Raw genomic sequence first — 15,110 nt, 5'->3', positions numbered from 1 at the left:
CACCAGAGCAAGGGACTGAAAACTTACTTGAAGAAGATATGACTGAAAATATCCCTAACATGACAAAGAAAACAGACACAGAAGTCCAGAAAGTACAGAGAGTCCTACACAAGATGAACCAAAAGAGGTCCTATATCAGATAAAACAGAGTTTTAAACAAAGGCTGTAGCAAGAGACAAAGAAGGACATTTCATATACAGTGGCGAAAATATGGAAGCAACGTAAGTGTCCATCGATAGATGATTGGATAAAGAAGACATGATACATATATATAATGGAATATTACTCGGCCTTAAAAAGGAATAAAATCTGTAACACCACAGATGGACCTCAAGGGTATTAAGCTAAATGAATTAAGTCAGACAAAGAAAAATACCATAAAATTTCACTTACAAATGAAATCTAAAAAACAAATGAAAATCAAAACAGAAACAGACTCATAGATACGGAGAACAAACTGCTGGTTGCCAGATGAGATGGGGGTTGGGAGACTGGATGAAAAAGGTGAAGAGATTAAGAAGTACAAATGGGCAGTCACAAAATAGTCATGGGGATGTAAGTACAGCACAGGGAATATAGTTAATAATATTGTAATAAATATGTATGGTGCTAGGTGGGTACTAGACTTACTGGGAGAGATCACGTCTTAAGTTATATAAATGCCTAACTACTGTACTCTACACTTGAAACTAATACAATATTGCATGTCAAACGCAATTGAGGGAATAAAGCACATGCACAAAATAAGAAATAACCAAGGGAAAATAAGCACTGAAACAGTGAAATTAAAGAATAAAAAACTATTTTGCAGGCCTCTATGCAAATAAATTTGAAAACGCAGATGGAAGGAATATTTTCTTATGAAAATACAGATTATCAAAACTGATCCCAATAGAGACAGAGAACTTAAACAAGTTGATTTGTGTAGAAGAAACAGATAGTTATCAAAGAACTACCCCAGAAAAAGATACAGGCCTAGCTGGTTTCACAGCCTTCAAAATCCAGGTAATTCCACAGTCCCATGTTTTTCCCACTGTAAACCAAGGAAACTATCCTAATCTTTTTTATGAGCAAGGATAACACTGATACGTAACCTGATAAAGGCATTACCAAAAAAAAAAAAAAAAATTACAGACCAAGTACTACATAAAGCATTAACAAAGAGAATACACTACCACCTTACAAAAAGATCAAGAGGACTTTATTCCTGAAATTATGGTTGGTTCAAGATTAGGAAAGCCATTAATATATTATTTTAATAGAGCCAAGGGACGAAAAATTATTATCTCCAGAGATACTAAAAACTTTGATAATTTTAAACGTCATGGCTGATTTAAAAAAATCAGGAGCCCGGCCGGGAGTGGCTCAGCGGTTGAGCATCGACCTAGGATCCAGGCAATCGGGGTTCGATTACCAGTCAGGGCACATGCCCGGGTTGTGGGCTCGATCAATGATTCTCTCATCATTGATGTTTCTATCTCTTTATCCCCTTCTCCTTTCCTCTCTCTGAAATCAATAAAGATATATTTAAAATAAAATAAAAAATCAGGAAAATAAAAATTGATACTTTCTTAAATGATAAAATATACATATACCTTAAAGCTAGCTTCTTAATGAAAATACAGGAGACATTCCACTATGATCAAGAACAAGGCAAGGATACCCACTATCTCTAAAACTACTCAATACTATATTGGAGGTGCTTGCCAGTGCAATTAGATAAATCAATTACAGGCATAAGAATTGGTAAAGAAGTAAAATTATCTGTATTTGTAGATGATATGATAGTATAACTGAGAAATACTAGACAATTCATAATAAAACTAACTCAATAAAAGACTTTAGTAAGTTAACAGGATACAAAATTAATATATAAAAGTTGACAGGCTTCATAAACAAACATAACAAGCTAGAGAACAAAATGAGAGAAAAAAACATTTACAATAGCAACAAGGAAGATTAAGTATTTGGAAATAAACAAGAAATGTGCCAAAATTACACAAAGTTTTAGAACTCTTCTGAAAGACAGAAAATTTCAGTAAACAAAAATATCTGTTCTTGGGTAGGACAATTAGACATCATAAAGATGTCAGTTCTCCCTAAATTAGTTTAAAAATTTAAAGAAATCCCAATAAAAATACCAACGAATTCTTTTATGGAGCTAGACATTGGTATTCAAGTTCATATGGAGAAACTAAAAGATCAGTCAATAAGTTACTATAAGAGAAAAACTAGGCCTGGCTGGTACAGCTCAACAGTTGAGCATCAGGCTATGATCCAGGAGATCAAGATTCGATTCCAGGTCAGGGCACATGCCCGGGTTACAGGCTCGGTCTCCAGTGGGGGGCGTGCAGGAGGCAGCCCATCAATGACTCTCTCTCTTCATTGATGTTTCTATCTCTCTCTCTCCCTATGAAATCAATAAAGATATTTTTTAAAAAGAGAGAGAAAAACTAGAACGATAGAATAATCCAACCAGACATTAAAACATATTATAAAGACTTTATAAGTAAAAATATTGTGGTAGTGGCTCCTGAATAGACAAACAGACCAGAAAACAGAATGGAAAGTCCAGAAATATACCCAAATATAAATGGAAATCTAAAATATGATAAAGGTGTCTTCAAAATCACTGGGGCAAAGATACTTTTTTAAATAAAAGAGACAATTGACTCAACATTTATAAAGAAGAAAAATTAAGTTCATATCTCACAGCATATAAAAGAATATACTCCATATAGATCAAGGGCCTCAATAAACGCAAAATATGAAACCACGCAAGTGCAAAAAAGTGAATTCCTCTTTAACTCAGTGCAGGAAGAGACTATAATTTAAAATCCAGTGTCAATAAGATATTAATAAATTCTATTACATAATAGTTTGTATGACAAAAAAATACCATAAGCAAAGTCAAAAGACTGGCAAACCGGGGAAAATATTTGCAACATATGTCAAAAATAAAGGCCTAATATTTCCTATAATAACCCATAAAAATCAAGGGTAAAAAAACAAAGAATTCAACAGAAAATAGGGAAAGACATGAACAGATAAGAAAATTCACCAAAAAGTCATAAAAATGGTCCTTAAACATATGAAAAATTGTTCAATCCCATTCCTAACGAAAAATACAAATTAAGCTACACGGAGATGCAAAGTGGCACAATTCTCTGGGATGGGAATTGGCAGTATCAAACAAGACTACACAGGCATTTACCCTTTGACCCATCTATTACTTACGTCACGAATATACCCTAAAGGTACACCTCTAACAACATGAAAATGTATACATATACAAGATTAAGATTACTGATTGCAGCACTGTTTGTAATCACAAAATATTGGAAACTAAATGCTCAAACCTAGAAGACTGGCTGAATAAATGTTGCTACATACACACAATGAAGTGCTATGCAGCTATAAAAAATGAGGAAAATATCTAACATGGAGCAATTTCAAGGAAATACTGATAAGAGGGGAGAAAAATATACATGCTTCTGCCACTTATAGTGTAGGGGGAAATAGGAATAAACTAGAAACTAATAAGATTAATTTGGGGGGCAAGTAGGCTGAGAGACAGGAAAAGGGTAATATAGATGTGGGGAGAGGCACTTTTTTAAAGAAATTTTTTTATAGTTGTTTTTCAGAACCATGTTGATGTTGTTTAGAGCCACATTGAATTAATAAATAAATAAAACCGACAGGATGAAGTGGGAACCCAAAATGAAATAAAACAGAAATAAATGAACCAAAACGGGATAAGAAAACACTTTATAAGTGAATACATGCAACCACAACGAAGGGAGGTTGGCAGAGAAAAGACTTCAGAATGTCTGGAAGGCAGATTTTGGCGATACGCTCAAAGGTTAAAGACAAAAAAAAAAAAAGATTTGTACACAAATATTACACACTAATTAATAGGCTTTTTTTTCAGTTATAAATTAGTAATTGCAAAACTATGTGTATTCTAGGACTGAGAAAATAAGTAAATATATTACGAATAATGAGAGCCACATTTCTCATGGTTAACAGCAAAGGCTAGAGTGAAGACCACGGTGTCAAACTGGAACCGGAATATCAATACGAGTTCATGATTACTGACGTGCATGCATACAAAAAATAAATAGATAAAAATGTGTTATCTGTGTATACGTATTTCCTACTTCAGTTCACTGAGAGGGCCTACAAGCAATGACAAAGTCAAAAGACTGAAAAACTGGGGAAAATATTTGCAACATATGTCAAAGGGCTAGTATTTCTAATAACAACCCATAAAAATCAAGGGTAAAAAAAACAAAGAATTATCAATTAGTACATCTAGAGCTGAAATTCTGATTTCTAAATACCATTCTCCAATATACTAAAAAGGACCTTAGAGAGATGGCTGATTCCAGGCCTGGGGCAGAGAAAGTGCAACATGAGCCAAAACATCTTGTGATGTCAGAAAATAAAGATGACCTCAAAAAATGATGCGGGTGATGTCAAAAGGACATAGAAATCAACTTGAAAAAGCTTCCAATGGCCAAATCTGAGACAATCTGAGCAACAAAACAAATGATAATAAAAGATTATAACCCATAAGGTAAAAAAAGAATCCATGCATTCAAACTGTTATGAAGATTATATTTAGAAAAAGGGAAAGCTCTTCTTTTCAGGAGAATTCCAACTAATAAATGTAGAAGTGACAGAAATAGGAGAACATCTTTTGGCAAACACTAAAGTAATAATTGTTTCAGACAAGAATTATCAATGGATGCTAAAATAAGTGGAAGAATGTATGATGAGAAAGTATGAGAGAATATTTACACAGTCTCAAAGTATCTCTCCATAATTATATATTACAAAGAAGAAAAAGTAGTCATTTTATAGTGAAAAAATCTGGCAGACACCACTTTAACCAAGTGATTAAAGTTAACATCACCAGTAAGGGGACAAATCATATACCTCCTGATATGATGCACTGAGGACATGTGGCTTTGACTTTGGCATTATTTTTGCTAAAAATGTGTAACTTAAATTTAACTAAATGTATTAATTAGTAGAATGTAAGACAAACTCAAATTGAGGGATAATCTACAAAATAACTGGCCAGTACTCTACAAAAGTGTTAATGCTGAAGATTAAAGGACATTAAGTGAAGACAATGTATGATTCTGGATTGGATTTTGGACCAGAGAAAAGACATCTGTGGGATAATTGGTAAAATCTGAATGAAGTCTATAGGCTTGATAACAGTAATGTTTATTTGATTTCCTAATTATATTAATGTTAACTTGGTAGCTTTGATTACTGTAATGTGGTTATGTAAGATTAACGTTAATATGTGAGATCTGGGTGAAGATTATATGGGAGTTCTTTGTACTACTTTTACAATGTTTTGTTAGCTCTGAAATTATTTCAAAATGAAAAGTTGCAAATATATATAAATATATATAACCTAATACTTTGAAGTTCCCTTCTGGCCGACTCTTCTGCCATCTGCGAAGCCCGCAACTTCTCTTCACACTGATCCTTTTCAGACTGCCTCCAGACATCATGCTCCACTTTCAACTTCTCTAAATCCGCTAATCTGTTCTCAAGTTCAAGCCTAAAACAACAGGTGATAATTATGTTACAAGAATTACAATAAGCATAATATGAGAGCAAAATGTGTTCATCTGCAAGGAGATTTAACACAAAAAAAGGTAATTATGTACTTACTTTTCATCTTGTAATACCACAAGTTTTTGATAACCTTCTTCCTTGGCAGCTTGTACTTTACGTATTAATTCACGATCCTTTTCTGCTAAGAGCACTTTGTGGTGTTCAACAGCTGATTTGAGAATTTCATTGTCTGACTGTAATCCTAGTATTTTTTAAGGAGAAAAATGTGCTGTACTCAATCTTATTAAGATGAAAAATCACATTTAACAGCAAACATTCATAAACTGGTAAGACAATTAGAAGAGTGTAGAAAGTAAGTGACTCTGGAAATACATTCTCAAAGATCGTTACATCAATAAACTTTTCATAACAATGAAACAAACTAAAACTTAGAGCTAATTTTTGTCATAATTTTATTCAGCATACACACAAAATGTTAATAAAAGGTTATACACATTTATTCACTTGAATCTTTAGAGCTAGGGACATCAACCTGGGTGACAGCCAAACTCCCTTCACTCCAGCTCTAAAAGGGTTCTATAAGCTAAGCCCCACAGAGGACGTCGTCACAGAGCCGGCCGGAAGCAGAGTGAACAGAACCATAGGACCCTTCAGAACCTATCATTCTAGCAGAATTATTACATTTCTAGTAGAAATATAAACTGGAAACTTTCACTTTTGTTCAATGAATTTACAAGTCTTCCTTGTAATTAGATGACAAGTATTTTTCAGACTGAAAAACTAAAATTTGTTATCTAATTCAAAGTTAAAAAAGAATGCAGAACTGGATCCCAAACTCTTTAAGCTCCTAAGAAAATTTACTCCCTAACTCTATGTAAGCTCATGAGTCAACATCAAGTACAAACCAATAATGAAAACAATCATTCATTGTATAAGTTCTGTCTGAAACTAGAGGCCAGTTCAATCAACTAAAGGCCAACTCGAGGATAGTTACGGGCCAACAGCAGCTTATCAGAAATAATATAATTTCTGAGGAGTCTTGATGAGAGAGACATTCTAAACACTAAACTGGAGCTTAAAAATAAGCCTAGGCTCAATCACTGGCCTAGGGTCTACATAAAAATATTTTTAAACGTAAAAATTGGGCCTGGAACTAATAATCACATGATGATCTAAATAAATTTAAACTTATAAACTCAGAAAGTATGAAATTCACATTGCAAAATTTCACTTAATTTATGTATTAATCAAGTAACTATACATAAACATAAGATTTTTTTAAAAGTTAGATCACAGAATGCACATTCAACATATAGACAAAAACAATCCATATGTGCTCTAATACCAAAATTCAATTAAGGTAAAAATCTGGACATAAAAATTCAGTGTGATCTATTTTAATAATTTTAGTTTATATATGAAAATAATAAAACGCATGGCAAATTATTTATTACCATCCAGTTCGCTCTGAATCTTATTTCTTTCTCTTTCTAGCTCACTCTTAGCTCTTGCTGCTTCCAGTTTGATGTCTGTTATTTCTAGTTTGTTTGAATGTTTAAGCTCTTTTACCTGTTGAAAATTAGAAATCAAAATTACTATTGGTTATTTTCTTGTTAACTGCTTACCCCGACACATCAGCAGAAATGAGAAAACGCTATGGTAGTACAGTAGCGAGTAAGCACCTTCCACAAGGGAAGGTTTCAGTGCCTGGTAAAAGTGAACCTTTGTTTTTAAAAGAGAGTTGGTGGCAAAAAGGCATTCGAGGTATAAGGAACAGCATATAAAATGTCACATAGGTATAAGGTCACATTGCCTGCTTGAAAATCAAGCAAATGTGTTATAGCAAAGATCTGTGGAGTGGCAGGGAATAAACTTTATATGCCATATAAAAGGGTTGTGTATCCTGTTAGCTATTAACAGTGGTACAATGAACTTTGTTTCAGAAAATTAACTCATTGCAAATATAGTGGATTAAGATATTGAAGGAAAAGAACCCAATTAAGAAGCAAAGAACTGACAAGGGGGACAAAAAGGATCAACTGAATTTGTTGAATAAATAATGTGTAGCATGCGCACGCACACACATATGTGGTGGTAGCGGGAGGAACAAGTATGAAACTTATAAATCTAAACCTTTATTGTCAAAATCTGATTCTTTTAAAGCCATGAGTAAATGTAAATAATTGTCAATGTTTTCCATATAATTAACCCATCGCATACCAATTTTCAGTCTTCCCTGAGACATCCCTTTTGGAAGTTGAATAATTCTAGTTCATAAACAGTAATCCCTCATTCTTTCAATAAATATTTATGGAGCACCTATTACGTGCTAGGCACTGTTTTAGGAGCTGGGGATAAAGCAGCAAACAAGAAAGCTTTCTCTCTCCAATCACCTGCACTACCCTAACATTTTCTATATCCCTTCCCTTTGGGAAGGTGCTTCTAAAATTAGGTATAGTACTATCAGATATAAAGGTTAGATAAACCTGCATTCTGACATATTATACTAATGTATAAAACTATGAAATCAGAGTAGAAAGCCATGAGTATGTACAAGTGAAATATGTAAAATGTGACATGATGGGAACAGGAGGGTTAAGGATGATTTATTTGAGTGTAATAATCATCTAAAAAAACTGGAGTCGGCAGTTAGAAAGAAATCAAGAGGTCCTAGAGCCAAAGGGGGCAAGGATGAGAAACAGAAGTGTCTTACTGAAAGAAACTCCACCTATGAAAGGTCTTGAAAACATTGTAAGGAATGGCTTGGTATAAAATTCCCACTTAAAGGAAATAAATAGAAAAGCATGTACTGCACTTCCTCTGTACTACTAACCACATTAAGATGCATTCCTCTCCAAATTAACTTGTTGAGTTTTAAATGACACTACAGAAAATAAATACCTTGTGCTGACATAAGTTTTGCATTTTTAAATCTTTCTAAAGTTCTTTTCTATGAAAGCAGGTCCCATAGAACAATGTTTAACTACATGCCAGCAGATAAGAAATTACATTTATTTAAATACTTAAAATTCTTGTAGATTGGATTTTACTACATTATGATTTCATGGACAAACAGAATTTAAACTATAAGTGTTTTAAATTTTTGAGCACAATAAAAATCCATTCTCTGTGACAAATATAATTATAACCTGCTATTACATACTAACTGTAAAAGGTTAAGAATGACATAGTAGCTCATTAACAAACAACGCTGTAGCTGATTTAAATATGAAGTGAAAAATTAGAGCCATCTTATGTTGCAGAATCTTGATTAATTTCAACAAGAACTACGAAATAAAAATCTATTTCTTAATTCATTTCATCCTCAGATTTACTGCAATGAGAAAACATTTTTCAAATAAATTATAATTACTGAAACTGAAAGAACACTGGACAAGAAGTCAAACAATAAGAGAAGTCTGTCTTCAGGTCTACTTGTTTTATTAAACTAGCGGTACCTGCTAAAGCAAGGTATTTGTCCTCTCTGCATTCAAATTTACTCATCTATGCACCAAGGTGAGTTTAAGTATTTGTATAATCCTAAAATAATGAATGCACTTATACTAATATTAACTTCCTAAAGTATACTTAAAAAATTATTTTAATAAAAATGAAAACTGTATTAAAGCATTTATTGCTTAGATATGACAGTCGCACTTTCTATGAGTAATCTGAACCAAATTCCAAAGTCATAACGTTTCTTTCTGCATCTATATCCCTGGTTCTTAACTTTCTTTGTATTCAGGCCTCAAAAATCCTAGGGAAACTAGGGATCTTTTCCTAAACAAAATGTACCATGTTAAAATGCTGCATATAATTTCAAGAGATTCAGTCTTCTGAAACTACTTGGGCCAACTACTGTTTTTGTCTTTCTTGTTTTTCCCCACAATGTTTTCCATGTAGATTATGGCCCGCTGTAAATATGCTTCATGCTTTCGACACAGCAGAATGCCAGTATCCAGAGAATACTACCTAGTACAACTAACAAAGCTTTAAGAAATGTTTTAAAAAATGGCAATAGTAAACATTTTACAAGGTTTCAGAACCTGTTAAGTTACACATACACACAGAGAAAATGCCAGGAAGCAATATATGGAAGCAAGAAATAGAAATATAGTTGAAAAATGTATTACTCAAGAAGCTCTGCAAATCTCAAAGAGATAGTACTTAAATTCTTATTTTTTTCCAAGGTCTCAGATGGTATGACCTCATTAATTTAGTTAATAAGGATAACTCCATGGGAGGCTCCCTTAAAGCTGTCTATTTTATTGGAGTTCTAAAGATCAAACACTTCATGAGGTAACTAGGAGAATTTATCTCACTGAATATGAGATAAGGTCATCATTCTCAGATCATCTTTAGTAATATTTTTTAATCCAAGACATATAGTCACACTGATATAACGCCACTAAAAAAAACTAACACTTATAAATTTGAATACACCCCAGTTGTTCCTTTGCATTGCAAACAACCATTTCCTAGAATTGCAAAATAATGGTGATGAAAATTTCAATTTGCAAAGAAAACTGTGACAATCATCTTGGAAATACTATTTTAAAATTTATCCTTCCAATGAAACCTTTTCACATGCAATATTTCAAATGAAAACTTGGCTTTTCTAAAGTTGAAGAGTGATTTTTAATATGCCATTTATATACAAAATAATGCAAGTGCTCCTTTCAAAAGACAGGCAACTCTTAGCAATGTGTATTAACAAACAAGCAAAGAAATAATACTACACTAAAATGCTCCTCTTCCTTCAGCAGTATAGGAGAAACCATCTATGTGCTAACTCTAAAAAGAAAGAGCAATAGGGAAGCCTATGAACAGAAAAAGGAAAATCAGGGTCTGGACAGAAGCCAGCCAGGGAGCTCACATAAAATATGCTGCAAGGAAAGTATTTGGCGGTCTTTGAAGAGTTAGAAGCCACAGCAAAAGCCAGTTTATCCAATGTCCTATTGCTCCATCTATGGTTCAGGTTATTCCAGCAGTTCAGTTCCACTGCTCAGGTCCACAACAATGTTTTGAACATACTGAGTACTATTTTTTTTTTAATAAAGTTGAAAATCATTTATACCAGAATTGGAAGAAAAGCCTGAGAGCACTCCCTGTATCCTGAATTTACTTCTTTGTTTTGCATGTATTTCTTTGCATACTCCACCATGGTAGGCACTCAATATGTATCTACTGAATACAGAAATAATTTTCTCACAGTTAACCAGGAAGCAATCAAATTATTTATTTTCTAGAAGACTTACACAACCTTAGTAGGCTGGCAGGATTCTTAGGGATCAGCTGGAACGATGCCTCATTTCATCTATGAGGAAAATGGATTCCAAAGATACTAAGTAACCTGCCTAAAGTCATACGCATAGTTACTGATACAGTGAAGAATGAAATTAGTCAGTGTCTCAAATTATGCACATCCTTTTCTCACCGAAGGGTATCATAAGTATGTAATTGTTGCCATTATCATTTTCATCACCAGCTACTATTTATTATGTTCAATACCATCTTTAATTTTACAAAAACCCTGAAAGAGATAGGTACTGTCCCCATTTAACAGTTAAGCAAGTCAGAAGTAACACAGGTGGCGAGTGAGATGAATGAGCTGGGATTCAAAGGTAGATTCACCTGATTCAAAGCCCCATGAGCTTTTCCACTGCACTTCATTACCTCCCCCAAAATGACAGTTTTTACTTTCTAAATATATCTGAACCTCAACCTATAAGCTCAATTATAAGACTATGCTTGAATTAAAAAACATTTTAACAATAAAAAACTAATTGCGTAATTTTCACTTATTCTTTCTGGTGTCAGCCATGTCTAATGAACTAAATAAGGTATTGCCCACAAAACCAGTGTGTAAACTGTAAAGTATAGATATTCAAACAAAAATCGGAAATGTCACTAGACATATAATATGCAAAGGTAAAAGAGTATGTGTCTGCCTTGGAAAAGCTGGGTAGACTATCTCTCAAGGGCAGCATCTAATACCTCTAATATTATGGTCTTGGCCTTTCGGGGACAGAAATTCAATTTTGTCATTACACTTAAAATACACTGCTTCAGTCTTCTCAAGCAATTCCTTGGCCAAGGAATTTATGATAAATAAATTATTTTAGATAGGTTCATATATTTCTACCAAGCTACAGTAAATTCCTTCTGGTCTGGGAGCCATTCTGTTTTTAAGATGATTTTACATGTAACTCTGCCTTGATAGAAAATACAGATTATTTCACTGATTTTGTAACCAGTCTTATTTCCAAGTTCTTAGAGATGCCCAAAGTACTGTTACTACTACTGCTACTACTACTACTACTAGCTAATATTATAATAATAACAGCTAATATTTGGATGATTATATACTAAATCTTATGCTAAATGCTTTGTGCATAACATCTCATTTAATCTATGTCATACTCTATAAGGTAAGTATTAGTCTCATTTTATAAAGGAAAACAAAGTTTTCAGAGAGAGCGTAAACTGCCTAAGGTCCCACAGAAAGTGGGAGAAATGAAATTTAAATTCAGTCTGTCTGACTCCAGCGCTGATGTTCTTATTCACGACAGTAGCCTAGAAAATACTTCTATCCTGCTATCCTACTTCTGGTTACTGGATTCCTTATATATGCATCCTGCATTGGGGGGGGGGGGGGTTGTAAATTCTTGAGAAAGCTCTATATTAAATGTTCAAACCATATATTCTTTTTTAAATAACATAAATGCAGATGCTGCTAATATTAATTTACCCATTTAACATTCACTGACTGCCTATCGTGTGCCAACGCTGTTCCAGGATCTGGAGATACAGCAATAATAAAAGCAATGTCCCTGAGCTCTGGAGCTTATATTTGGTTGGGGTAAGGGGTGGGAAAGAAAAAGAGGGACAAAAAAATTAACAAATATAAACAGAAGGTGTTAAGAGCTATGGATAAAAATAAAGCAAATAAGACTGAGAGGGCAGAGGAAGAGGGAAGATGGTATTTTACAAAGTGAAGACAAGGAACGCCTCTGTGACAGGCAATATCTGAAAGGGGTAGGGAAACGAGCTAAGGAGACCCGTGAGGGAAGGCGATGCCGGCAGGAAGGAAGAGGGGCAGCACGCCTGCTCAGAGTGGGAAGGCCATAGGGACTATTCACAGTGACGGCCACAAGAACCGGTCAGAGTCTGCAAATATCTGGAAGGCAGAATGATGGCACAAAAAAAGATCTCAATATAGAGAACTAAACTATTTAAATGCAAATTTTCTTTGTCATTATACAGTATCAAATATTCTAACGAATGAAGTAGAAACATAAGATGACTTACTTTACTGGTCAATGCATTTACTTCCCGTTCAGCTTTATGCAATTTACTGATTAAAAGAGTATTTTGTTCATTGCTTGATTGTAGCTCTTTTTCTAAGCGTTCAGCCTGAAGTTTAACTGACTGTTTTTCAGCCTTTATTTAAAACAAAATATTTTAAAATGTGTTCAAAATTTTTCGCAATTATATAAAAATAAAGTAGGCACTATTTAAAATATATGTATAATCACACTACCCAAACTAATTCAAAATCTCAACAATTATTAACACATACCAAAGAAAAAAGATTTTCTCAAAGTATATGAAAGAATTCAACTAAAAGATGTTTGCTCCGAGAAACATGCAAAGGTACCTGCAACAAACATTTCAAGAGCCACCAGTGAAATAAAACTCATACACTTCTATGAATGCACTCACTTGATACCTAATTACTCTTACTGCTGACATAATTCGAACAAACATTTTTGAGGTTTCCAAATCCACAGCAGATATGAAAAAGCATACTAGAAGCAGAAGAAAGGGCTCATTTATAATAGTAAGAAGTGAGAACTGAAAATCTAAAATCAATGGAGATTTTTTTTTAAAGAGAGATATAAGAATTTAAAATACTCAACTAATTTGTAGCCTTTGGAAGTATATGGGCAAAAAGTTCAATAGCTCTTGGTCTCATCACATAATGAAGATTCTTAATGAAGTCTGAGGTTGTCAAAAAAATTTCTGGCTGGTAATACTCATAGTATTCTTTAATTAGGGATGGAAAACTAAGTGCTTTCTTAAAATATTTCTACTCAAAATAGTTAAAAGTGGCATTTAAAGGATAAGTTTCGGTTTTGATTTCATTTCCTATGTATGTTAAATATAAGTATATTAAAATAATTCAGGGGGGAAAAACCTATTTTCCTCAAATATAAAATGATACTTTCTGGGTTCACTGATAGCCAAAAAGGTCAAAGAAGAAAGAAAAGCCTGCTGTCTTGTGCTTACTTTCATCTGACAAAATTAAATATAGGCTTTTTTTAAAATGTCACAAATGAACCTCTCATCTTTTGTCATCATTTAACTTGTCCTGAAAATAATCACACTACAGGACCTCAATTACAAGTTTCCTACTGGGACCATATACCATACTGAATTGCAATCATCCACTTATTCTGTCACTGTATAAGTACATTAAGGATGAAAGGCTGGCAACATAAGCAGTCTCATTCTGAACTGCCTCATGTCCAAAGACCAATGATACTGACAACTTTAGTTCAGGACCAGTAAATACTATCAAAAGCTTCATCCAAAAAAATAAAAATATGACTTCTCTTCAAAACATATCAATATACTGCTCCTTTGTATCAGTTTATTGGCTGGAAAAAACACACCACTATTTTAAATTTGGATCTTGGGTTTTAATTACAAGCTAAGTGCCCACTACTTTCCTTCCAACTCAAATCATTTCACAATGATCTGAATAAAAAACAGAACACTTTGGACTGCTCAAAATAAATCAAAACCATTAAACTAGCATATTTGCTACATATTAGACACTAAGAACTAGGAGGAGTAAGCATATCTGAAAAGATGGTGAAGGGGTCCAGAATATTTTGCAATTGTGGCATAAAAATTATTTTGAGCTGAAAACATTTGGGAATCAATTTAAAAAAAAGGAGATTTTCCCTCAACTCCTCTTATCTGCCTAAAAGCAGAGCCTCGAAAAAGAATTTAACTGTTATAAATTCCTGCCCCAGGAGTTTCATAACTAGAGAAGACTGACTCCTAGCATGAGAGAGAAGAAGTCGGCATCAGGATAAAAAATCACCTACACAGACATTTTCACAAAGCTGTCATATCTCCCACCTACTTTGCTAAAGGCCCACTTATCTTTCCTAAGTGGCCTTTCCTCCCTTCTCCTTTTCCTGCTTAAAATGGTATATAAGCCCCAAATTCTAACTTCCCCTCTGTGACACATTTTTCTGAGAACCCCCGTGTACATACATGAATAAAAATCTATTTTTCTCTTACTAATGTCTGTTGTCAGTTTAATTCACAACCCCCAAGCACTAAACCTGACAAGATGAAGGAAAAGTTCTTCCTCTCCAACAACTGAGACCAGGAATTTTCACTGGAGAGTACCTCTAGGAGTACCAGCCTAGTCTAACGGCTCTTCTCTCTCAAGAACTCAGGAAAATAGTTCAGTAAAGCCTTATGCATTA

The 15,110-nt window shown here is 33.8% G+C and overlaps 1 protein-coding gene across 1 annotated transcript in view; it reads right to left on the bottom strand.

The window, feature by feature from the left end:
* CEP83 (centrosomal protein 83) overlaps positions 1-15,110 on the bottom strand; it is a 101,018-nt gene that overhangs the window by 25,867 nt on the left and 60,041 nt on the right. Inside the window, exons 7-10 of the mRNA XM_081129088.1 lie at positions 12,913-13,044; positions 7,056-7,170; positions 5,698-5,842; positions 5,435-5,584 (exon numbers count right to left, since the gene is read on the bottom strand). Coding sequence (XP_080985214.1) covers positions 5,435-5,584; positions 5,698-5,842; positions 7,056-7,170; positions 12,913-13,044 — 542 coding nt within the window. The remainder of the gene's footprint in view (positions 1-5,434; positions 5,585-5,697; positions 5,843-7,055; positions 7,171-12,912; positions 13,045-15,110) is intronic.

The sequence above is a fragment of the Miniopterus schreibersii genome (genome assembly GCF_964146895.1).
Source record: "Miniopterus schreibersii genome assembly, chromosome: 2".
NCBI lineage: Eukaryota > Metazoa > Chordata > Mammalia > Chiroptera > Miniopteridae > Miniopterus > Miniopterus schreibersii.
The sequence above is the reverse complement of the archived record's forward strand: the minus strand, read 5'-3'. Positions and strand labels throughout refer to the sequence as shown.